Here is a 26,342-nt window from a genome sequence, read left to right as displayed (position 1 = left end):
AATTACAGGCCTGTCAACTTGACTTTGGTGCCCGGGAAGCTCATCCTGAGTACCATCACACAACACATGCGGGACAACCAGATGCTCAGGCCCAGTCAGCATGGCTTTATGAAAGACAGGTCCTGCCTGACAAACATGATCTCCTTCTGTGACAGGGTGACCTCCTTATTAGATGAGGGAAAGGCTGTGGATATAATTTACCTTTACTTTACCAAGGCTTTTGACACCATTTCCCACAGCATTCTCCTGGCAAAAATGGCTGCTCGAGGTTTGGACAATCACACACTTCGCTGAGTAAAAAACTGGCTGGACAACCGGGCTCTGAGAGTTATGGTAAACGGAGTTAAATCCAGTTGGCGGCCGGTCATGAGTGGTGTCCCCCAGGGCTCGGTTTTGGGGCCACTCCTGTTTCACATCTTTATTGATGATCTAGATGAGGGGATCGAGGGTACCCTCAGTCAGTTTGCAGATGACACCCAGTTGGGTGGGAGTGTTGATCTGCTCGAGGGTAGGGAGGCTCTGCAGAGAGACCTGGACAGGCTGGAGCCATGGGCTGAGCCCAACTGGAGGAGTTTCCATAAGGCCAAATGCCGGGGACTGCCCTTGGGCCACAACAACCCCCAGCAGAGCTACAGGCTTGGGGAGAAGTGGCTGGAGAGCTGCCAGTCAGAGAGGGACCTGGGGGGGTTGATTGACAGCCGGCTGAACAGGAGCCAGCAGTGTGCCCAGGTGGCCAAGAAGGCCAATGGCATCCTGGCTTGTGTCAGCAATAGCGTGGCCAGCAGGGACAGGGAAGGGATCTTACCTCTGTACTTGGCGCTGGTGAGGCCACACCTTGATTCCTGTGTTCAGTTTTGGGCCCCTCACTACAAAAAAGTCATAGAGTTACTCGAACATGTCCAGAGAAGGGCAGTGAAGCTGGTGCAGGGTCTGGAGCACATGTCCTATGAGGAGCGGCTGAGGGAACTGGGATTGTTTAGTCTGGAGAAGAGGAGGCTGAGGGGAGACCTCATCGCCCTCTACAGCTACATGAAAAGAAGCTGCAGAGAGCTGGGGATGAGCCTCTTTAGCCCAGTAGAAAGCGACAGGACAAGAGGGAATGGCCTCAAGTTGCGCCAGGGAAGGTTTAGACTGGATATTAGGAAGTATTTCTTTACAGATCTGGTTGTTAGGTGTTGGAATGGGCTGCCCAGGGAGGTGGTGGAGTCCCCATCCCTGGAGGGGTTCAAGAGTAGTGTCGATTTAGAGCTTAAGGATATGCTGTAGGTGGGAACTGTGCTAGGTGAACAGTTGTACTAGATGATCTCCAGGGTCCTTTCTAACCTAGATGATTCTGTGATGCTATGATTCAGGGGGAATCCAGTTGCTGATCCAGTTTTAAAGCCTTCTAACATTTTACTGAGTTTTGGAGGGAGTTCAGCCTTACTCAGTCCAGAACAAAGACCTCATCTGTAACCTGTGAGACACTTGCCATCTCCATAGTAAGCCAAGACATCTTTCCCTCCACTTTCTTTCCCAGAAGCAGCTTGGCTAGTGATTAAGTCATGCACAGGACAACCTATGTTTCAGACAGAAAATCTTCCTGTACCTGAAATTCCTGAGTATCACATTGTACTTCCTTTGGAGGTATAAATTTAACCACTATTGGTTCAAATATATCCATACCTTTGGAAATAGATAAGCACTATCTGCTAGTGAGAGTAAGAGCCAGCCTGAGCATCAGGCACTGAGAGTGACCCAGCACAGGCCACCCTCCCTGTCTGGCACAGACCCACAGGGTCCAGATGTGACAAGCAGAGATGGTTGCTGCTAAAGGTGCCCCTAGTGTGGTGAGGCAATGAACCAGGTCCAGGGTTCATTTGGGAACCAGTGCCAGAGGTGCACCCCTACAGCCCTGAGCTGGACTGAAACAGGGCTCCCACAGGCAGCATTGAGGGGCTGTTCCTCCCCAGGGGAGGTTGGGCAGGGACATCGGGGCCTGTAAATGCCCTCAGGGCCTTGACTCTATCACTAGCAATTTTGTAAGTGCAAAGAGGGTTGGATGCTAAATTTGAGGCTCCAGAGAGTGACAGTGCTCAGCTCAGCAGACTCCTGTACTGAGATAGTCTGTCACAGTCCTCATCTCCCCGTATCAGTTCATGTGGTCGCTCTCTGTGTATATGCTGGCCTCTTACCATTTGCTGAATAGGAGGATCTGTGCATATTTTAGTTATTTCGAAGTAGATGTATTTATTTGAATTTGTATTAATCATGTTATATGTTCACCTATTTAGTCTTTGTTTATAGTTATAATTTCATTCTCTCTTTTTGTTGTGTGTTTGCTGGGGTTTTTTCTGCATGAGAGCAAATCAAAGCATGAAACACTGGATTGGTGGGTGGAATAGTGGTATGCACAAGACACAGAAGAGAGAGCATATGAAGGTTAAGTTTCCTTCTCTGGCAGCTGTTCTCTAGCAGAGCAGATTATCTGGTTTCTACTTGGTAACAGAGGCTGCACAGGGATTTGCTCAGAATATTTACCCAGGGTGGAAGCTCTGCCCATAAATTGCTCTTCATACTGACCTCCATCTCCCCATGACATGGGAATTTTGACGTCATGTTTTCACAGAGAGGTTTCAGGAAAAGCACTGAAAATCTTGAGAAACTATTATATATTAGCACTACTTAATGAAACTGTTAACTGTTACCTAGGGCAGCCTAGGAGTATGAAAGGTAGTGTAATAGGAGATGAAGAGAGGACACAATTTTGTGTTTGGCCTTGCACTGGACGTGAAGTTAGCAACAGGTCTTTGTCTGTCTCTTCCCAAACAGCCTGATTCAGTGATAATTTTGTGTTGTCCTTTCTGAATGGATACACTTCTCAGTGTGTAGGTGAGCATCTCTTTCATTGCTGCAGTCAATGCAATGAAGATTACTCAGTGGGAAATAGGCTGGGCACGTGTAAAAAGTGAGGTATAACGTGCAATCCCTGGAGTTTAGCAAAGTGAGGTGGTCCCTGAGGCTTCAGCAGCAGCTCCAGCACTTAGCAAAGGCTGCAACTCTCTCATGTTAGGCAGCAGATGCCCTGCAAGCACTTTTCCTAGTGTTGCTTTGACTAGTTGTCTTGCTGTTTCTCCCTGTGTATCCTAACACTACCCCTTCTTGGCATACACTGAGTGCCTGTGCAGAGGAGCTTTCAGTCTGTGTTACTAAGTACAGTATTAGTGGAAAGCTGGTCTGTCACTGGATCTTGTTATGGTATTTTATTACAACTAATAATAATATACATTTAGGCTTAACATATTTTTTTGTGTATGTACAGTCTGAAGGACTGAGCTTGAATTTGAGGAAATGAACATTAGCATGTTAATGTGCCTATCACTGTTAGAGTACAATTAATTAATTAATACCTGTAAGAAAAGAGAGGTCCTGAAGGAAAAGCTGGAATTAGATATTTCTGTATGGAAAGATTCTTAACTTTAGAGCAGCAGCACATCTATTTTTGCTGTCATAATTATTTTGTTCTGGCTCAGCCAAGTTCCCAAAAAGAAAGTCTCTTTGGTGAAGACTGCAAAATAATACTATGCTGTTTTTCTTTCATGTGAGTGGAGACACAGTTACTCATGCTAATGTCTCATTTTAAGGAACTTGAAATCTTCAGCCCGGTTTTGTTAGTACAAATGCAACTATTTTTTACTATTCAGAACATCATGTTCAAGTAAACTGTAGACTTTGAGTTATTTCTGGCATCCAGGGCATAGCTTGTGAACTGATATGACAGTATCTCATATAAATTTTCCATCTGGATGATCACAGTGCAATAGAAGTTTCTTGCTGTGTTGTCAAGCTAGAACCAACTGTTGTCACTGGCTGACCTTTGTTTTTAAGTACGTGGGAACATTACTGAAACGCTTCACATAATAGAGAAGAGCTGTTTCTCTGGTAGTGAGTATCTTTATGTTTCCAAAGACTTCATTCATCTCCTTCTTTTGGATGGAGCACAGGATTCCCTGTCCTCTCCCACCACAAACTTTCTAAAAGTATAAATGAGCCAATTTCTTACCACTTAATCTCACAAAATGTCCTGTAGGAGTCCATGGCCTGGTCTAATGAACAAAAATTAGTAAATCAAGGCCTAAAACAAGGCCAGAGAATGTTTTATTGTGCTCTGACTTGTGTAAAATTGCTGAATACAAAATACTGTGTGCTGCTAGGTGCATCAGTGAATAATTATTTTTTTTCTTAGTGCAGAATGATTGAGTTGGTTATAAGAGTAAAGAAGTATGAAGAACATGCCAAGAAGCACTCTGATGGGAACATTAATTATGAATGAGCTATTGATGAATGTAAGGGAGATGGTAACCAGCTAAAGACTGGAAAATTATCAGCTCCAAAGAACAAGAAGCTTGTACTGAGAAATTGGTAAAAGCCCTCTGTGTAATGCTCATACTTTTTTTCCTGAGTTTCATTTGGTGATTCCCCTTCAGAAAAAAAAATAGCTGGAGGGGAAGCACAAGTCTTTTCACTCACCCCCACTTTTTTGCTTAGGCAAAAATAACAATTTAAAAGCAGTAAAGAATATCTGGTAGCAACAGTTTCTGTAGCCCATAGAGCATCATAAATGGAATATCTAGGCAGTACACATATAAGCTGGCCCTGCTGCAGCACAGTTCTCCAAAGCTCATTTCCACATTACGGGGCTCTGGTTTACTTCTTTCTTAATAAATGCACAAATGCTCACGTCAAGCTCCTACTAGCCAAGTTAACTTACATCATGTTGAATGCTTGAATAACTTTTTGTACCTGTATGCTTTGCCTTCTTTTCTCCTGCAGTGTCTACTACTCTGTTTATGGGCACGTTCAATTTTGAGCTGGAATAAGGGGCAGGTTTTTCCAGTGCCAAACACAAGACACCTCTCCTTTCACAGTCTGGTGCAATGACAAAAATTTGTTGTTGCATGGGGAGAGAGGAAAGTACTATACATCTGTGCTTTCTTTTCTTACAAATTCTGAAAATATAAACAGTTAGTGAAATTTAAATATAAAATATGCTCATCTATTTCTGCTGTAGTGCTTGTTTTGGTTCAGTGTGCCTGGTCCTGATATATGTCACTAGAAATAATATCTCAACAAATTCTTTGTCTGCATGGCTTTTATACAATTAGCTCATTAGTAAAGACATTGTAGTTTCCTCCTGGTCTACAACTGACAGTTTCATAAATCTGAGAAGACAACTGCTGCCTTTTGGTCAGCCAATTGCACTGTTGCAGTATATCATGGCTGTGATATAAAGTCTTGCCCACTCAGCTAATTACTTCTGGTTGGTTTTTTTCAGCAATAAAGAATAATTAATCAGAAAATGGTTACCAGAAAAGTATTTTATCCCATCATTTTCATTATCTTCCTTAACTGGGTTCCTTTTCCTTCTGATACCGCTGCTGCTGGACCAACTGGCTGCATTCCCCAGAGTGTTCTCTGTTAGTTGTGTAGCATCTGATGCATTTCTCTGTGTGCTCGAAGATGTAAACTAGATGCCCAGACAGCATAAGAAAACTTTAGAAGAAAATTATAAGGACAAGAAAGGTTCCAGAAGCAGCCTAGGGGCTGAAGAGATGCCTAGGACATGTGCCATCTCTGTCTGTAAGTTCCTTGGTAGAATACAAACAGGCTAAGTTGTTCTTAGAAGTTCTGAAGTGCCTTCAAAAAGTATATTGTTAGTTCTAATTGGAAGATAGTGTTTATATTTTTCCTATAAGAATCAGAACAAAGGAATATTAATAGCTGCCTGCACATTGTAACGTTTTCTGCATAATGACATTTTGCAGGCTTGATATAATTTTCTGCCATGTGCATCAGGCCATTAAATGAGAGGTCTTTAAAATTATCTCACCAGAACAGTTCTTTTTTTCAAACAACACCAAAAGAAGATGAGATCAAAGAATTTCATAAAAGGCGCTTTTCACAGCTTATCTGTCATCAAATGAAGGTATTAGGGAAATGGCCTGAGAAGCTTTTCCTACTTGATACCCCTTTTGAAGTGATAGAACTACAAAACACACCATTTCTGCAGAGGATTCCAGTTATGTTTCTCCCTTGTATGAGAGGAAGGTCACAAAGAGCATATTACAGTAGCTGTCACACTTCTGGGGTCCCTACTCTCAGGGTTGCTTGGGAGCAGACAGGGATCGGGGTTACCACCCCAGTGAGCAGCAATCCTTCCCTGAGCTCGCCGTGGAGCTTATGGCTACCAATGCAGCAGCTTGGGGCAGTCTGAAAGATTGGCACCAACTCCTAGAAAAGTCCAGTGACAACAGAACACATATCTCTCTAGGATAATTGGAGGTTAAAGATTTTCTCAAAGTTAGAATTATTTTTGTTTCAGTTAATTTCTAAGGTTAGATGATAGGGGATCGAAATGATGAAATGGCAATGCATATAATTTTTTCTGCGTCTTCGTTGCATGCCCTCAGATAACAAATTCCACATATTACAGCATTAAAAATTTAATCCTGATCTAAACCCATCTGAACTAAAGAGAATCTCACTACTAAGCCATGTAGATGCTGTGTCAGAACATTAGATGTATTACAGTTGTCACAGAAAGCATTCACATAGGCAGAAGGCATAATATCCATTAGTGACTGAGAAGAACAAAATCCAAAACTGTCATTCTTTATTAAAGTGGGAAGAAACTAAAAAAAAAGGAAGTGCTTGCACTCACATGATAATATTTTAGAGTCTTAATACGAAATTTTTGTGTATTCAAAAATCTCAGGTAGAGCTAGAATTGTATGTCATATTCTCAGTAAGTAAAATGACAGCTCTATGGAGAGCAGATTGACAACTCTCCACCTGCTCTTTCTGTGCGATATTGAATTAGTCTAAACTTTGTATTTTTAAAAAAAAAATGGATTAATGAAATTTTGAACCATATTTTCTTTTTACTTGCCCTGATATGAGCCTGATACACCAAATAATCAAATGCATAGCAAATTTGGTCCAGATGGTAATCTGAAAAAATAGTAGGAAGACTGTATTCAAACATCAGGTATTTGGAAATTACAGAGGAAGAAGCTCTGGTTAAGGGATGTAACTTTCATCTGTTATTCTGATGCGTATATGTGATTGTTAGTTGCAGATTTTAGGGTATAGGTCTTATTCATATCCATACTTTATCATATTCCAAAATTTATGCTACAGATGAAGACCTGTACATTTGAAAAGTGATGTCGAAGTCAGTGAATTTTGCATCCCACAGTGATGTGGGGTTAAATTCTTTGAATAATTGAAACAATCAATTGAACTTCTCTAGAATATTAGTGCTAAGGGAATAACCAGTGGCACACTTTTTCACTCTCTACGAATTTGGGACAGGGTGGCTTCTCTCCATTTTGGACCATTTTAGAGGATTATTGGATCTGCCTTTGGAAAAATCATTAAACAAGACTTCCTCCTTGAATGCCAGTCTAGGTAAAATCTAATCATCCCTTGACATTTTTTGAAAAGAATAGGTGATGTCCTCAAGATCCTGGCTAATGTTTCCCGCTTTGAATTTTAAGTTGTAATTTCCATAGTTCTGTGACCTACTGCTGGTACATAGTAAGTCTCTCACCCCCAGCCAGCCAGTTTATCTCAGTGTACATACACTAGCCATATTTTCCTTATTGACCAGTACTGTGGGATGCATTAGGGGCATGAAAAATATGTTAAAAACCCCATTCTGTTGTAGTATCAGTTGATATTCCACAGGGAGGCAACATAAATCTCCCATGACAAAAGCAACATACCAAGTCTGCTTTATGAAGATTAGAGATCTCAGACAAACATCTTGCTTAAAAACGCTTTTCCAGTGACTCACATTATAGATGAGTAAATGCTACAATGCAAGTCTTTACAGTAATACAGTGTAAAGATTTTGAAACTCCCTGTACTGATTCTGAAAGCACAGTTTGGAAACTAATTGTATGTGATTTGTAGCTTTTTGTGGTCTTTTGCATGGTATGATATGATAGGGTAGAGAGGACCAGCTATTCTTGAAATAATTTTCAAGACTTTAAAAGTGGTTTTTATCCCATAGGCTCTCAATTGACATGATGTCATGGGTCTCTGTGAATGGAATGAGAAACATTTTGTGATCAGTTGTGTAAAATCAAGAAAAAATCATAACTAGTTCTTTGCATAAGAAACAAAGGTGGGAAGTGCAGAAGTGTTTCTCTGAAGGTAATATATAAATTGCAGCCCAGCTACGAATTGATATTTTGAGTAAGATAAGCACAAGAAGTAATGCAAATGGTTTGCAGCAGTGAAGAGTTTCCAGTGGTATTTTCTGTAAGTACTGAAAAGGAGTGCCAGTGGAGGTGAAGGAATGCTTATCAGTAGTGATTTTTAAGAGCCAATCAGATTAATTTCAGGAACTAATGCAGTTTTCTGACCTGCAAAGCAGAACATGTTCAAGGAATACTATTCACTACTGGCCTCTGATGCTGATGATGGGACTGAGAAGGGAACAAAGCATTTCTGGCACAGCAGGAGACCCCACTGCAAAAGAGTGCAGACACACCCACTCACCCTCCAGCAGACCAGACTAGCAGAGACTTCTGCTTCTAGGTCTTTGTGGACCAAATGGAGTCCGCTCAGCAGGGCTGTTCAGGTTCACGGTTAGATCACTGGCTCACAGTGCCCAGAGACTGCCTTGCAGCACTGAAAAGGTTAGTTCCCCTTAGCTTAGGTACAGCTGATCCTGCCTGTCAGCTGTGGGATAAGCTAGATGACCTTGCAAGACTTCTTTATCCAATTCTGTGTCTCTCCAATCTCTGTTTTAACTTTGAGGTCATTCTTTCTTCCAAGGGCAAAAAACTGGATTCAGAATTGAATACTGGGCAAAGCTGAGTAAAACTGAGCAATAAATCCCTAACTGTAATAGTGTTCACCAACCTGAGAGAAATTTGAAGTGTCTGGTTGAAAAAAAAAAAAAATCCTTTAATAAAAAATCCGAATGCATGCATTTTTTGTTAAGTGGGAGTTGCAAATATCCTGTGTGAAATTTAAGATAGCACTTTCTATGTACAGGGCATTTATTCCAAGAAATATGGGATTCATAGAAATTGTTCCCTTCTTATTTGGAACTCTATGAAAGCACTGGTACAAAACAGGAAAAACAACACAATTAGCCCTGAGTATAAACACTGAAATCAGTGACAGATAATATGTTGTCCTGTCCTGCTGAACACTGTTACCATAAACTTCAAAAAGCAGTCAAATGAACAGGAGAAAGCTTTTTGTTGTTTTCTTCAGTGTTGTGCCTGGGTTTTCTCTTGGTTTTATATTTATCCCTCCTAATGCTGGGATTGTGGAAGATGAATCTGCCATCCTGGTTAGTCTTCTGTTCAGGGTGTTGAATATGTTGCATATATAGTTCTGTGTACAGTGTGGTAGTGCAGTTTCCATCAGAAGCAGGAAATGTTTTCAAGTTCTGAGGGGTGGGACAGTAGCTGTAGTTTTAGGTAATTTTAAACAAACTGTTTGAGTTTCCTGTTTAAATAATTAAGTAATCACAGTTTTGTACTAGTTGGAAAAGAATTCCATACATGCATGATATGAATAGAATATCATCTTACAGAGCATACCAAGGTTGTAAAGAATATTCATCTGACTTCTTGTGCAATAAAAGTTATATCTTTGACTTTTGTTTTGCAACAAGTTTCTTGGCTAAACATATTCTATTACATAACAGTACTCTACTAGAACAGGAATTATTTTGTATTTAAGTTTGCCTGTGTTTAACATACATATTAGTTTCCTTGATATTTTAAGTTGCCTCTGGAGAAATTGAATTCAAATATGACTTTCTGAAATTGGGAGGAAAAAAGTGTACTCACACAAAGAACTTAATTTAGGGAACTAGTCATAATCAAGAAGAATTTTTCACAGAAAATTGTATGAAAACATAAGGAAAAAATGGTAGTTGGAGTGGGCTGGTAAGATCTATCAGTTGTGAATTTTACTTGAGGAGTCCACATTTGATGTCTTTCCTGAATTTCCTGGGTTTAAGCATTGCAAGTGTTGAACTGGGAGACAAAAACAGTAGTGAAAAGATTTGTTCTCAGGCTTGTAGCATGGATGCACATCTTGGATTTGAAACTGGGAGATGGATTGCATGATTTATTTTCGTTTGTAGTATTTCAGTAATGAGGCTGTTCTCATTACGACCAACTGCATATTGGGTCGTCCAGCTGGTAAGACTTGTTTGAAAGGAAAAAAAAGTGTATTCAGATTGCAGTGATGATTGTACTTGGCCTTAAGTCTATCAATGGATTGTCTTTAAGCTGCAATCTAACATTAATGAGATTTTAATTGGAAAGCAAACAAAGGACAGACAGGTTAATGACTGATAACAATTTTTTTTTAATCTTTTAAGGGCTACACAATAATTAATATAAACAATACATCAAAGTCTTTCCACGTCTAAGCTTTTATACAGCATTTACGTAGAAACTTGTTCCTCAACAATGGTATTATTCCACATCTAAACAAATAATAGACTGTATAGTGTCATCTGTTAAATCAAAATTGATTGGCAAGATTATCTGGTTTTACTAGTAGGGAGGTCTTGGTCATTAATCACACCTCCACAAAAAGGAGCTGGATTGAGTCTGTTACATCCTGCGAGTTTATTATTATTATTGATGTTTCCCCCATTAAAAACTTACACATTATTCCAAAAGGAACAAGAGGTAGAAGCTCTGTCCAGTGGAGTTCATAACATCTAAAACCAAGCAAATATAAACTGGTGGGGAGTACACATCATATATAGTCTGGTGTTAACATATATAAATAAAACTAAAAATCAGAGAATGGTTCTGAAGAGAGAAGGTTATGGTAGTAATCAGAATAAAGAGTAGAGGATTAGCTAGGATTTGCTGTAGAGCTAAAGGGTGGCTATTTTGAATGTTAAGGGTTTGAAAACCAAAATCAGGGCACAATTAAAGAAGTGGAATGAGGGAAAAGATGAAGCAAGATTTCTAGTTTAAGTGACAAGTGTACTTCTCCAGACAGTGACAGGGACAGAAACTACAAGAGGTTGCTGTTAGAGCCTAGTTTTGAAAACATAAAGCATGCAAGAGTGTTGTGGCAAGGTATTAGCTGTCTTTTTCTACCTGCCAATCCACAGACATGTGGCGCTCAGATCACAGCTAACCCTTGCAGGAGGTTAAAACCTTTGCGGGAACAAAAGCACAAACGCCAATATGGTGGTTGCTATTTGCTCGATTTATTAACTGCGCAATTGCTTTATATACGCCTTTCCGTACATTGCGAGATCTTTAGTTCCCTGTTCTTTCTGTACATCGCGAGATCTTTTGTGCACCTCTCCCTACACAGGAGAATATCTCAATTAAGGAAATTAAAGAGGTGAGAATAGAATAATAGAGATGTTAAGACAGGTAGTTGTGCATTCCAGTACAGAAGTTAAAGCCATAGTCAGAAAATACTGTGGAAATAAAGAATGAAGTTGAGCTTTTTTTGTCTTGACTTCTAGTCTGTTTACTTCGTGTCCGCTTTGCTTTTAAAATCTCTTATCCATGTTCTCTGCTGTGGTTTTCTTTCCATTTATTTATGTATTCTCACTCAACCATACGTTCTGAGAAATTCAAGGAAAAGCAGGTATGATTAAGGGCTAAAATAAACCCTGTAAAAGAATCTAATTACTTCAGAAAACCTATTGACTTACTTTGCAGTACTTTTTTTGCTTTATAGATGCCAAGATAGGATTAATCTATGCTGTCTTTGTGATTTTGCCTTTTATTTCCCTTTATATAATTAAAGAGTTCACAGGACTGCTTTACATTTATTACATTGATCAAAACATACTTCTCGAATGTTACAAAAACAGAGTCCAAAAATAATGCAGACCAAACTAAACCCATTCAATTTTTTCATGGAACACAATCAATGCTGAAGTTATACCTTGTATCTCACTATGCTGTCCCTTAATAATTAATAATTTTTAGGGCATTCCCTTTGTATTCTCCCACTTCAATATCTGGATATATGCTGGTGATACATGTAGCAAGATGCATATAATCAGCCATAATACAGTTGTTTCACAATTACTGTTTGAGGATAAAATCCTCTCTGCACTGAAGTCACAAAGGTCTCGTTGGATCACTGTGCGTGTCCATACATTATGACAGAAAGGAAATAAAGTGTTAGAAACCTGTATTTTGATCATTAACTCTTCATGAAAGATTGAGAAAAAAGTCTAAGCAGCAAAAATCAAAACAGTATCTCTGTTGATGAGATTATAGGAAGCAGGAGAAAAAATGGATTTACCAATCTCAGCTCATATTCATAAAATTTTCTCTCTTCTCATATATCCTCTTTTCATGTAAATCTGAGTCCCAGATGATTGCATTGTTGTCCTGACCAACAAAAGATGAGAGAGTAGTTTAAAGAAAGTAGTTTTCATAGGGACTGAGTGTATTTCATCCAAAAAAGATGGTACCTTCTTATGTTGAGATTCTGGCCTGCTGCACATGTGTGTGTTTTTCATTTTATTGTTTACCCCATGCTAGAGGGTGAGAATTAGTATTTTTCTCCTCTCAAACTCAAACTCTTTCTCCAACTCATTGTAAACAGAGAACAGAAATTTCAAACTATTTTTTTTTCTATGAATTCTTATTAGGAAACTGAAATGTGCACCTAGGAAAGCTGGAAAAATAACTTGTAATATCTGTATATAGCAGAAAAATGTGACAGTACAGCAATTTCAATCACTGAGCTGTTACTTCTAGTTTTAGTAGGTATACTTTTGAAGAGGTGGTGAACTAAGCTGCAGGATCTGCCAGAAATACCACTTCAAATTGAGAATGGGATGTGCATAAAAAGGAAGATGTTAAAGAGGATAGGAGAGTTAGCACTTTCCAGGTCTGGACATGGAGCTGCTGCTAAAGCTTTTGCTCAGGCTGTCTATTGACAAGATATTCTACTAAACAATCCAGGTTAGATTTTTGGTTGACAACTGGAAATGTCCTACAGAGGACCGAACCAAAATAGAAGTACCTCCATTGTGAACTAAATACAATTTCTGATACTTAGAATTGGCAGTTAGACATCTAGTGATGTCACAAAAAAACATTGGTTCTGCTTGGATCAAACACAGAAGTATTTAATATAAAAATGATACAATGTATATCCTGACATGTTAGGAAATGGCCCTGATCTAAACAGCTGTATAAGCCAGATTTTTTGGGGTTTTGTGCACCGCCACTGGCAATTGGAAGAGTGGAGGTATCGCTATTGGGAGCAGCAGCTCCCATCTGAATGGCAAGTTGAGGATGACCATTTGGGAGTTACAGCTGTACAACATAGCACAATCACTTTGCATCAGCATCATTTTATACTTGTGATACAAGTGCAGCAAAAGGGTAGCAATACTGGGAATGAGTATGGCTGCTCAGGGGAATGTGTATTGCAGCTTCCTTTTCCTGGTTGTGCCCACTAACATCCAGACAGTAGACTAGGTAAAGGTTAAAACATCTATGTAAGAAGGTTCAATTTCATCAAGTGTTGGGAGGTTACTTTAGCCAAATGTTAGTCTGATGCTCCCCAGCCTGCGGTCCAAATGGGTTTTGTACTTGAACACTGAACTATAACCATGTGAGATAATCTAAGGCAACATGTTTCAAAGGGACACTGCATCTTCTTCTTAGGGATGTATCCTCTTATACATTACAGTACCAATATAGCTATGCTTTTGATTGACTTTATCACAAAACTGACTGCATTTGGTGTTATCCTTAAGCTCTAGCTTTTGAAATCATAAGACCATCTGAGAACTATCAGATTTTCTTTTAAAAGCAAGGCTGTAATTCTCATCGATTCCAGAGAGAAACCAGAGAGACAAGACAAGGACCCATATTTTTGCTTAGAACAGGCAAAGAAGGTGCTCTTTAAAAGCTACACTAATGCCAAGAAATAAGCACTATGATTTTTAATGTTTCTTATCAGCGGTACTGAGAATTGCAAAAAGAACAAAGGCATGGCTCTGAAGCCATGATCTTTTGAGGCTATGATACAGTCAGAAGCTTTGATGCTATTCTTTAGTAAGTTTTCCTTACTACGGAATGGCAAGAAAAATGTTAGAAAATGTACCAATGTTGTTAGCACTGTTTTACCAAGAATGCCAGTCCACTCAAATCTTGAATTTGATCCAGTCTGGCAGTTTCTGTGTTCCAGAGATACAGGGGGGAAAGACACAAGGTTTTTTTCTGCATCCTCTTTCTGTAATCAGCAAAAAGTCAGCCAAATATTTGTAGCATCCTCCAGGAAGCATCCCTGATAAGTATAACATTTAGGCACTTAATGAGCGGGATTAATGCACACTCTTAAGTTTAAGGGCATTTTTAAGTCTTGTGCTTTGAATCTGAGCTGTAGAGTAGATGATTAAAGACGAACAGCAAACATATAAACTTTGTAATCTGCAGTCTTGAATTCACTTGTGGGAGGTTAACTTCCATGTTCTGTTGGGTTTACTTGTCCAAAGCAATGTCATATCTTGTCTCCTTTTCTTCAACCTCGCACACCAGACGCCATGAGCTAGAGCCAAACTGCAGCGTGATGTAAAAGTTGGAGAGGGGCTCCCATTGGTGCAGTCTTATGCTTACACACCTGTGTATCATGTGACTGGAGAACGAAATGTTTGTGTCACATGAGCTAGTGCAGAGCAAGGATTATACACTCAGATCTGTTCTCCACATCACATGAGAATTACTTTTACCCCTGTCTAAACTCTCTTGAATGTAGATATTTGACAGTAAGGAAATAAAGAATGTGAAGTTTGACTTACAAACCAAGGGTGAATGGGCAAAGAGTTGATGATTTAGGGCTGTTAGTACAGATTAGGGAAAGCTATGAATTTTTATGAGAAATGATTATGAAAAATAGGATCTAAATTATATCAAGTGGATGTATGTTATTTCTTTGCTTATGCCTTCATCTGCATTGCCAGTTCAGATCATAAATGCTTCAAGGTGCCAAGCACACTTTTAGTTTACTAGTGTTCTCAGTTCAGACTATTTCACTGAGTGTAACTTTTATTTGGGGTTTTTTTCTGAAACACACCAAGATGGGGTGATTCCCTAGAAATATCCATTGCGGTTCTCTAGTTCTTTTCTAGTTCTCCATCATGGAAATAGACTTGAAAATTTGAACTTTGAAGTGATAAGCATCAGAAGAAAATAAAAAGAACCTGTACATATTTTAATAATGTAATTATATTTCATTATCTTATAAGAATTTGAGGCAATTCAAAAAGTCTTATGTGTTTGTAATTGACAGCACTGGTTTCTATATCTTAACAATCCTAATTCATTTTTACTTAATTTGGGAAAGGTGCTTTGCAGGCAAAGGGGCTGGTAAGAGATAAGAGAAGAAATAAGGAGCCTGAAATTTGCCCAGCAGCCTGTCAGTAGTTGGCAGGATTGACTATCTCTTCATTGTTAATGACTGAATTTTAAAAGCAACAGCATAATTTAAGTATCTCCGTTAGGATATAAAATTGATTCTAATTCCATATGTATATGTGTGGAGATTTGTATGTGTGTTGCTTATTGCTACATGTTGATTCTATTCCCTTTTTCTCATTTTTCACTTTGAGACTCTTGTCTCATTTTCTTTAGGTTTGGGAGATTTTGGTTGTCAGCTTTTCCTTTTTCAGAATTGTAGGGTTTGTTTCTTTCATTGCTTGACGTAAATGTTCCAGTCACCTAAAGTGTAGTTTCAAGCAGTCCTTTGTGTGACTAAAAGAAATTCGCTAAATAGCACTGTTTAATTAATTTCAGGACCGCCTCTTTTTCGTCATGGAATATGTAAATGGAGGAGACCTAATGTTTCAAATCCAGCGCTCACGCAAATTTGATGAACCTCGATCCCGCTTTTATGCAGCAGAGGTCACATCAGCACTCATGTTTCTTCACCAACATGGCGTCATCTACAGGTACTTTTTTGATCAAAAATAAAGTATTCTAGAGGCTTGAGGCTGGTTTTGGCTGAAATCCTGTGTATCTTAGCAACCAGATTTAGATTAGTTGTTTGTTCCAATTTGCTTACATAGAACTTTTTTTGGCTGTTTATCATTGAGAATGTTAACATTTGAATAGCCTCTGCAGCAGTCGCCAGCTGTGTGTGCCAGTTTTGTATTATAGTCCAAATAAAGCGGTTTTGAAAAAGCTTGGCACAGTGCGACCCAGAGGTGACCTTTCTGCAGATCAGTGCAATCTCTTCACTTTCCTCTCTGTGCCATAGATTTCCTCTTGGTTTCTAACTCCCTGCCACTTCCTGAGTTTGTTTGTCCTAGTTGTCTCCACTCTGATACAATCAGGATGGTCATTTGCAATGCTTTACTTATGCCCCTTCCTCTTGACTGGGTGAAGGCTTAGTCACCAGCAGGAAGTGGCTCTTTGCAGACAATTTTGATTTGCTTGCAACTGCCCCGCATCTATTTGAACCTCTACGCTGCCCCTCCCCTGCCCCCCCTCCATCGCCTCTGGTCTTCAACACCCGTGCACACACATAAAAGAAGTGCTTATTGTTGCGCTGTGGTGAAGAATGCATTTATGGATAGGCTTTTATTATTAAAAGTGGGGAATCATTTTGAAAATGTTCCCCCTGTTGTTGATGTGTTTATTTAAGTCCTTTATATTGTCATTTCACCTTCCTCGCTTTATTTGTTTTTAGCCGCCTGTCATTGCATGCAATAAATTCAGGCATTATTTCACAAGCAGCCTGCTTTATAGTTTTTGTGATACAGGTTTCTCCTGTCTACTAAAAATTCTGACTTCTGTGAATCTAACTGTTTTGATATTCACTTGATATTCTCACCCTCTCTCACGTTATCAGTTTTGACTTGGGGTAGTCATCTCAGTGACAGACCATCTTGGATCTCTTGAGCAGAAACATCAAGATGAGGATGTGGAATTTGTCCCATCCCTGCATTCATATAAAGGCTGATCTTAAAAGTACTAGAAATTCAAATAAGTGAATTTTAAATGTTTAATAACCAGGACTGAGTCATAACTTCCATCAGACGCCATTTATTTTCCCACCAACTGGGATTCAAAGAGAAACTTATCAGAGAAGGAGTCTCATTTCCAGAGACATAGCAAACAGCAGGACATTGCATCTCCTGGGGAATATGAATTTCCATGAAAGTGGTCTTTCAGTCAAAAATCCAGTTTTCTTTAGAAAAGTTTTTTGCTAGCTGCAGCTCTTAATTTCCACCTTTTATTGACACTGGTATGATGGTTGCATACTGGGTTAGACTTTTGGCCCTACTGCTATCTTTGTTTTCAAGTGCTGAAGATGCAGAACATTTCTTACCTTTACTGCCCATATCACGTTTTCTATTCATTGTCTACATTTATTTCTAAAGCTATGTATTTGTATATTTAGATAGTAAAACATGGCAACTTCAGAATTTGTAAGTATCCATCATAAGGGAAGCAGACAAGATTGGTACTTTACGAGATTGATACTTTAAAAAGTGAAGGATTTTGAGGATTTGTTTCCATAAAAAGACTTGAGCTAATTTCCTCTTCCTGAAAACTTGAGTTTAGACACTTTGTAATTAGTGGTCAGTTTAGTGATTTCTGTGAACCAACAGGAAAGAATTGGTAAAATTACCTTCCTGCTGCTTTATGAGTGTGCATTCATTCCCCTTCTTCCCTCCCTGCTCCCATCCTTTGACACACATCCTATTCTCTCTCCTCTTTCTCTTTTCTCCCTCTTTTCCCTCGTCTTACCTGTAGCTTTTTCTGTGTGTTGGCTCCTGGCTGCATTGAATCACTGCATGTGCCTGTGTTCTTTCTGTGACTTTTTACTGTCAAAATGCTTTGCTCCCAAGAGAATGTCATTCTGATGAGACAGTGCTTTGTAATTTAGACTTTGCAAGATACGCTCAACTTCTGATGCAGAGACTATGCTGACATGTCTTTGGCACGCTACAGTAAAACACTAAAATTGTAAGTAGTGTGTTATATTGGGTGTATTATCAGAAGAGGGACAAGAAGAGAAATAACATGAGTTGTAGGATGAAAGCAGAAACTGAAAAAAGCAACAGGAGGAACATTAGGAACAGATTTAGTTGTACTCTGCTTTGACACAGGCTTTTGGATCTGGACATATTTATATCTGTAATAATAACTTATTTTCCCAACCAGGGGATACCAGGAGCTTCAACAATTCCTAAAAAGTATATCCCAGTTAATCTATAAAATACAAATAGAATGAAGAAGTTAGAGATTATCCTAAAAGAATGAATTGTAAGAAAATATTACAATTCATTCATAATATGCCAGGCCCTGGGATTTGTTGATGTCAAGCATATGTTAGAATAGTTGTCTTGCACAGAACAGTTTCAGCCTGATTATTCCATACCTCACTGCATCTTTTATGACAATGTTAAAAATGCTTTGGGATCAAGTCACTCCTTTACATCTCCAAAGCTCTTATTAGCTAGCAAACAAGGAAAGGAAAGGGGGCAGGAGGGAAGGGGAAGAAAAGCGAAAAAGAAAACCTATCCTCTTGAATAACTACCAGTCATAACTACCTGACATGCCTTCAGATATTTTAATAAAGAATACTTGTCTTCTGTGTAATTATATCTCTAGAGAAAACATTGCGGTGTGAAATTAATGGTTATTCTCCAAAGTGGGAAATGCTGCTTGTGTGGGCAATGCTTCAAGGAAAGTGGGGAATATATAAATAAACTACAATGTTTGATGGAAATGCAGGTTTCAAAATAGCTCCTATACCTTCTGATCTTTTTTCAGCCATGTATGTGGAAGTATTTGTTTGGAGCTAAACATAGTCATATTTTTGGAAGTAAATAACTAGCTTTAGCTCATGCTTTGGCTTGTTGGTTAGATTTTTAGAAAGTGCTATGATGATACTAAATGATCATCTTTTATAATAACTAGTTTATCTTCATTTCCCCTAAAGTTCAAAGAGAAAGCTAGCTCCCTGTTTGGCAGTAGAAATTATTCTGTAAATTCACATCTTTGCAACTGGCCCACCAGTTGTTCCCAGACTTGTCCAATTATCTGTGTGCACACTGAAATTATGTACCTTCCTCTTGTTTATTGAGTTTATGTTGGAAATAAAAATGAACCTCACCATTTTTATATATAAAGATACTGTTGTTACTAAATGCATCTTGTATGATAGATAAATTTTAGGATAATTTTCAGCGTGGCATTTTTAAGGGTATAATGTTACTGTTGTGTCAAAACCACTTCAACAACTTAATAGAAGTATTTGTGTTATCCCTGCCACCTTCCCTCTCATCTGGCATTCAGCTATTCAGGCACATGTCAAGCTGGGGCCTGATAATACAAGTAGAGTCAATCAGACACTAGAGAAGTTTCAATTGCAGTTTCTGGCAGTCATCGTTGTTTGTGTTATGCAATTGCACCACTTTGAAAAAATGTGTCCAAGCTTCAGGAATTAAGGGCTAGACTATGAATTTCATTTTGCCTGTGACCTGAACTGGATATTGCACACAATGATGAAAGGTTGTGGACTATGTTCACTGTCACCTGTCCCTGGAGTCTGGTATATTTAAAATCAGTCTTTGTCAGTTTAACATATATTCTCATATAAGGAAGATGCAACAAACTGGGTGTTAAGAAACTGCTAGTTCCATACTTCCCTCTTGTACTGACTTTCAACATTCCTGTACACTTTCCATAGATATATGTAAATGTTATATGTTCTTGTTTCACCTGCAGTTGTTGTGCTGAGTACAGGAGTACCTGGCTGGGTGTCTCTGGCTCTCACAGCAGTTCAAGTGAGGTGACACAAATGGCCCATGATGGCCTGAAGTACACAAAGATCTGTTGTCTCCACAGGCAGGGACATCAGCACTAGAATGAGATACCATGTCATTAACACAAATGTGGGTGTCCCCAGACCATTCAAGTGATTAAACGAAGTACTCTCTCTGAAATGCAAAAGAAGGAAACTGAATGTACACAATTTCAGTTCACCTGAGAGGATGAAAAATGTCTTAACTGGGAAACTAGTGTCACCTGCTTTGGGTTAACTCATTCTTTTGGTTTGGAATGTAAGGTCTGTGAGCTGTTGCCTTCAATTTGTACAGGACGTGGTCGCAGGGGAGTCCTCATTAGTAACTCTGAGTTATCATGTTCCTCGGCAATCTGAAGTAATAATCGACCCTGTAACTTGCTGAAGCTTTATGAGGCTTTGTGCACTCTGTAATTAGTATGTTAGTCGTGATGAAAGATATATTAACACTGAATTGAGGAGTATGTGAATATAAATATGCTGATGCCAGTCCTTGAATACCTCCAGGCTTTTTCCGTACATGAATACCCTAAGAACTTGTTTGAACACTAACTGAATTTTTCCTTGGATGACTAGTTTTCCCTGCATTACCGTTTATCAGGGTAACACACGCCAGTATGTCAGAAAGAAGAACTACCTAAAATTAAAAGCATTTCCATTAGTGCGTTTTTATGTGAAATAAGAATATTTAGAAAGTCTGACTTCACTGGCGGTTGTATGATTCAGTGCAGCCTTGGCAGAGTAACGAGGAGTTATATTTACACTGATGAAAATGTTGCATGGTCAGTGGTTAACATGTTAAAAGTCATCATTCTCCCAAGTTACCTTACTGTGTTATTTCTGAGTGGCAGCAGCCAACTAAAATTCCCCTCCTCCCCCCCCCTTTTCTTTGGCTTCATAAAACACGTAACTAGACATGGAGCATTTTGGTATAAATTTATTTTTAAGTATGTAAAGATCATCTTATTGCAACTCTAAACAGTTAAACTGCTGCTTGAGCATGAAGGAGAGCAAGAAAGACCTGGTACCCTCATATAGCTTATTCAGACCTAAGCATGGGAATATGCTGAACTCAAGCCCTTCCCCACATAAACTGCCTGTTTCTACTACAGAGAAATTACAGTTTGCTTCTGGTGCAAGTGAGCAACAAACTATTTCCATCACCCTCGTAAAAGCGGGAAGCAAGGAGTGAGCTGTGCTGCTGTGTGTGTCTGAGTCCCAGTGCCTCCTGGGCCCACTGCCCAAGCCATGCCACCTGACCAGTGCTTTTGCTGGGTTTGTGCCCCAGGCTACATCCATGCTCTGCTCTGCCTGGTCTAGTTTCTGAAACTGAGCATGAGCTCCGATGGGATTTTAATCCGTGGCCTCCTGCCCTCTTTGCACTTTTTCTTGCTGGGTCTAGGCAGGCCAGCAGTCATGAAACGCATAAATAAGCAGGATGTCTTCCCCGCAGGAAAAGGCAGTGGGCTGGGGTGGAGAGGAGCGGGGCTTAGGGAGATGAGAAGCAGGAAGGAGGGTTGGTTCCCAGGCTTCTGGCATTCGGACCGAGGGAGTCCACCCTGCCATCTGCCCAGCTTATGTATTGTGCTAAAGGCTGCTGTCGTATAGGAGAGCCTTTGACAAGGTTTCCAGCTGTGGAAGGATGAGTAAAGACTGTGGGAATAGGATATGAACCACGCGGTCTTGCCAACAGTAGAATGCTTTCTAAATTTCTCCTGGGTTTGGAACATAAGAAAGTCCTTAGTTGGCTCTTGCGTGGGAGTTGGGTATGCAGAGGAGCAGTGCCGGGCAGTTAATATTTAGAAGGATAGACCAGCACCATTGACCTCATTTGGGGAATGACAAGGTACTTCCAGGGGGAGTTCCTGGTAGCGAGGTCAGCATTGTTTTTTTTTTTCTTCATGTTTATTTGGTGCAAGATTTTCTTGTTTAATGACCGTTTGTATAGTGCTGTATTGTGTAAATAAAGCTATGACCTTTACCTTCTGATAACAGTATAGGAGTGAGTTAATGTTAAATGAGAGAGGGCAGGGAGTGGGAATCTGCCAGGGTTAATGCCAAGTTTACATTCCTGTGAGGGTAGCCATGTTCCGGTACGCTTGTAGAAAGAGCGACAGTGCTTCTCAACAGATAATAGTAGTGAAATGTTACAGGGCATATTCATATTTGTTTCTGGGTGAATGACAGTGATTTCAGATGGCTGATGTTCATGCTTTTATTTTATAACAGAAAGAAATGTGTGATATCTTTCTGCATTTGATAAGAAATGTTAACTGAAACGAAACATACACAAAATAAAAATCCACTAGAGCTGCAGCACATGTAAAACTGAAATGTACTGACACAATACGCTCCCTGTAGTTTTCTTAAAATGCTGAGACACAGCTTTGTTTCTACAGAAACATGTACATGAGTTCCATCAAAATCATATTCTTCAAACAATTTTCTAACAGAACAAAGAGAACGCTTTTTGTTTCAGAGTGCATTAAAAATCTGAAGTTGCTTCCTAAATGTAATTCTGCTGCTAACAGACAAAAGTTAGGACTGAATTTCGCTGTGCCCTTCAGTCATGTTTGCCTTCAAACAATGGAAAATATTTCTATAACCCAGTTGCAGTGGTGTTGAAACCATGTCACGTTAAGGGTGAGGCTTTACCTTTTTGCGTGCTATTGAATGCATCTGCCAATGTTTCATAGTAATACAGAGAAGTGCACAGCAAACGTGGTTCTGAGGCGATAGGCATTTCATAGAGATTTTGTTGTACTCTTGAGATGTAACAGAGAAGTTGGAAAATAATGCAAAACATTAGATGAAAACATGGAAGGAACTCTATCTACTGTTTTTTAAATAATGATACTAAAAATACTAAACAACCTTAAAAGAAAATTTGGAAGATACACTTCAGTAAAGACATTTGTGTACAACTTTTTCCATTTTCTGGTCAGAGCCATGATACTTTTGACTCAAGGTTTGCATTTCTTCTCCTTGCCCTCTCTTCCCCCCCACCTTTTATCCACCTCCTTGTTATAAAAGAGCTTATCACTTAGACACTGCTCCAGCAAACATTTCTGCATGCAGATCACTGTACTCATAGGCTAATTTTGATTCAGTGAGGCTATTCATATGCATGATGCAGCTTCCTGGATGATTTGGGACTTTGGTTTGACTTTTCAGATTGAAAATGTGTTTATTTTAAAATAGAAAATCATCACATTTCAGAATACACTGTTATTAAAAACCATATGTTATTTTGCTTATCATTGCAAAAGACTGTGGAAAAAGAATTTAGCTAGTCTGAAAGCTAACATAACTGAGTTATTACAGAAACTTTCAAAAATGTTAAAAATGTCTGTTTAGCTGACAACTTGTACTCACATGTAAGAAAACAGAAATAATATTGTTCACTGGGAGGTTAACTAAAATGGCCTGATGAACTAAAGAGAAAATACAGCAATTTTGGTGAGTGCATCAAAGTTTCTACTGCTACTGGAATAAACAGTGGTAGGATTACATCAGAAGGACCTTGGACAGACTAGGTACAGTCTAACCAGGGGAATCAGAAAGTGGAACAAAATGGATCAGGTGGCCATGACTATGCTGAAAATGAGTGTAAAGGTGAGGGGTAACAAAGCCAGAGTGGCAACGATCACTTAGCTTACTTTCTTGTGTCAGAAGTAATGCCTGCCCCTTTATTTGGCTGCCAGTGTTTCACAGAGTCCAAACAAGCAGCTGCCTAGAGTCACAGACAGTGGCAGAAATACATTATCTTAATCATCTCAGCAGCACTGAGTATGTGCAGAGGCAGATGTGGAGCAGGGCTAAGTAGGAATGACAGTGAAGCCAAGGCCAGCTTTTACTGAGATGGGAGCTTGTGTGGTTTCTGCACTGTGATGCACCCAGGTGGTACCTGGATGGTACCAGGGAGGGACACTCTCCTGCCACCGCCATACTGAATTTTGACTTATGTTGGGGGGTATCATGTTTTGGATTTTAAGAATTCAGTACAGTAGCATCCAGCTTATGAGGAGAAGCCCAAGCAGCACTTCTCACAAGGTACACACCAGAGGGGTCTTCACTTCTCGCATCCTGCTTCTCGAATTTGTTTCCAGCAGTCAGTCATGAGGAACAGCAGAGAGCAAAAATAAAGGAGAGAGGTCAGAAATAATGCCAATACTTACATAGGTATACTTTTTCCTCCAGACTTTAATTTCCTTCTGCTGATACATGGAAGTCACAGAAAATACCATTCTTCAAAGCATGTCAAATGCAAATAATACATGCAGTTGTGTACATTTTTTTAATGTAGATTTTACAGTGGCAGTTGTAAAAGTATTCTTCACAAGGTATTCCAGTCTTAGGGCATGCGATGCCCCTTCAAGGGAAGGTAGAGATGGGACGACTTCAACATTAGATAGCCAATATAGCAGCTGGTATAGGTGCACCTTGGTATGAAACTGAATAATACAGAAGCAGTGCCCTAAAATAAAACAACCAAAGAAAGCTTGGTCACGAATAACCTGAACTGAGGAACTTCATACGTTCAAAATGTGGAATATTAAGGATAAAATTAAGTAGCAACAAATAAGCATTATAGCACTTCACCAGCTATTTACTTGATTTATTATAGGGTTTCCAAGGGAGATCCTATGGTCTATTAACGCCCATTTAAGTAAATGCCTAAATATATTCTAACAAACACAAATAATGAGTCAGATGGAATTGCTATGGTCAATTAAGTGGGTAATGGATATTTAAAAGCTTCCAAACATCAATAAATCTGAAGCAGCTCTAAAGGAGTGCTTGTAGAACAAAAATAATATGCACTTAAGAAACTGCCTGAGTACATATTTGCCTAAACTTAACCACCAATAACAGGACAGCAGGTGTTTATGGTACTGTATACTGAGGACATAAAAAGGCATACCAAATATGTGCTGGTTCATTTGCTGATAATCTGTAATAGGTCCAAAGGGGCCATAGCTATTATAAAGAAGCCCTGATTCTCATTTACATGAAAGTCTTTAAATACCTGATAGCATATAAGGATCCTCAGATTGTGAACAAGGAAAGTAGACAGCAGCTCAGCAGCGTACCCCTTGGCACAAGGCAGCAGGCAGTCCATTACAAGCTGTTTGAAACTGCCTCTGCCTAAACTGTAAGCTGGTTTCCACAGACACTGAGGGCGAAATGCCCCAAGCAGAGGTGAGAGAAACCCTTTGGACAACACTGGGTTTTCAACTTTCGAAAACTCACAAAAGAAAAAGGGGGGGTTCTTTTGTCAGCCTCCACAAGATCAGAGCAAGTAGTATGCTTGCACACACAGTAGGACAAAAGTTGTGGGTTTCTGTGCATGACCCAAGAAGAAAAGGATTTGGCTACGATTTTTAAAACATCTGCAGACTGGGTAGAAGTTGTTCTGTCCATGAGCAAAAGAGTCTGAAGAAATTTTGAAACAGCATCCTGGAAATTCTTTGTGTAGTAATAACAAAACATTAACTGATATTAATGTGCTATAACTTATAAAGCTAGAAATGTTTTGGTTACAAATCTGGTATAATTCATTACCTCTACAGCCTTTTCTTCCCTGGGTCAGCTATGGGTGCTCTTAGTTAGGCCAAAATAATTGTGTAAAGCCAATACAAGAGAGATTTAGGCTAAAATCCCAAAATCCTGCCATAGAAAATGGGGCTTATTTTTTACACACCTTATTTAATAAATCCATTTAAAAATCAGTCAAACACAGTTATGTTTGCCTAATTGCAATGATGGTAGCATGGGGGTAAGAAAGAAAGTGGAAGGGATAATGCCCGAGGCAGAGTGGACAGTAAAGGGTTGAACTGTATTGTTGCTAATAGAGTACTTCATGTCATCAATTAAAGTTTGAGTCTGGCTTGAGAAGGATACTGTAGTGCCCCTTAATATTTCATTTGCTATCCTATGAAGTCTTAACACAATGCTACAAATTTGCTACAGGGGGTCTAAACTAATAACCACATTTGTTTCAGGGTTGGGCAATGTTGAATTTAATACATTGTTTACTACATGTCTTTGGAATATAGCACAACTGTAACTTCTCTCCTGTTTTGTTTTAAAAGCATTTTGATAATCTTTCTCAGAGAATCATTTGTTCATGCATTTTTCATTGGAATTCATAATGGGATAATGCATAATAAGAATATGTTATAAACGTGATTACGACATGACATGGGTGTTTAGAGGCTGCTGTCTGCTGTCTGGTTTATAAGAGACTGGTTCTTTAAAAACCATTATTCTCATTTACAGTAAAAGCTCTTTCTGACACCAGAAGAGCAAAGCAATTTTACAATGGAATTAAATTGTACTCAGTGCACTCAGTTTAAGGCTGTGAGAAGGATGCAAAGAGACTTTATTGAACATTATAATTTAATGAAACTTAAAGTAAAATAGTTCTTTGTAAGCTGTGTAATTAGGTTTCTTGCTAGACTTTGCCCACATAACTCTCTGGGAGTTTTATAGGATAATTT

General features: G+C 39.2%; 1 protein-coding gene across 2 annotated transcripts in view; it reads left to right on the top strand.

Annotated features, from left to right (window-relative positions):
* Positions 1-26,342, top strand: part of PRKCE (protein kinase C epsilon) — a 300,873-nt gene that overhangs the window by 229,124 nt on the left and 45,407 nt on the right. For both annotated transcript variants that reach the window (XM_074897081.1, XM_074897080.1), the window contains exon 11: positions 15,819-15,973. In XM_074897081.1, the coding sequence (XP_074753182.1) occupies positions 15,819-15,973 (155 nt within the window). The remainder of the gene's footprint in view (positions 1-15,818; positions 15,974-26,342) is intronic.

This window comes from Athene noctua, chromosome 1 (genome assembly GCF_965140245.1).
Source record: "Athene noctua chromosome 1, bAthNoc1.hap1.1, whole genome shotgun sequence".
Taxonomy (NCBI): domain Eukaryota; kingdom Metazoa; phylum Chordata; class Aves; order Strigiformes; family Strigidae; genus Athene; species Athene noctua.
The sequence above is the reverse complement of the archived record's forward strand: the minus strand, read 5'-3'. Positions and strand labels throughout refer to the sequence as shown.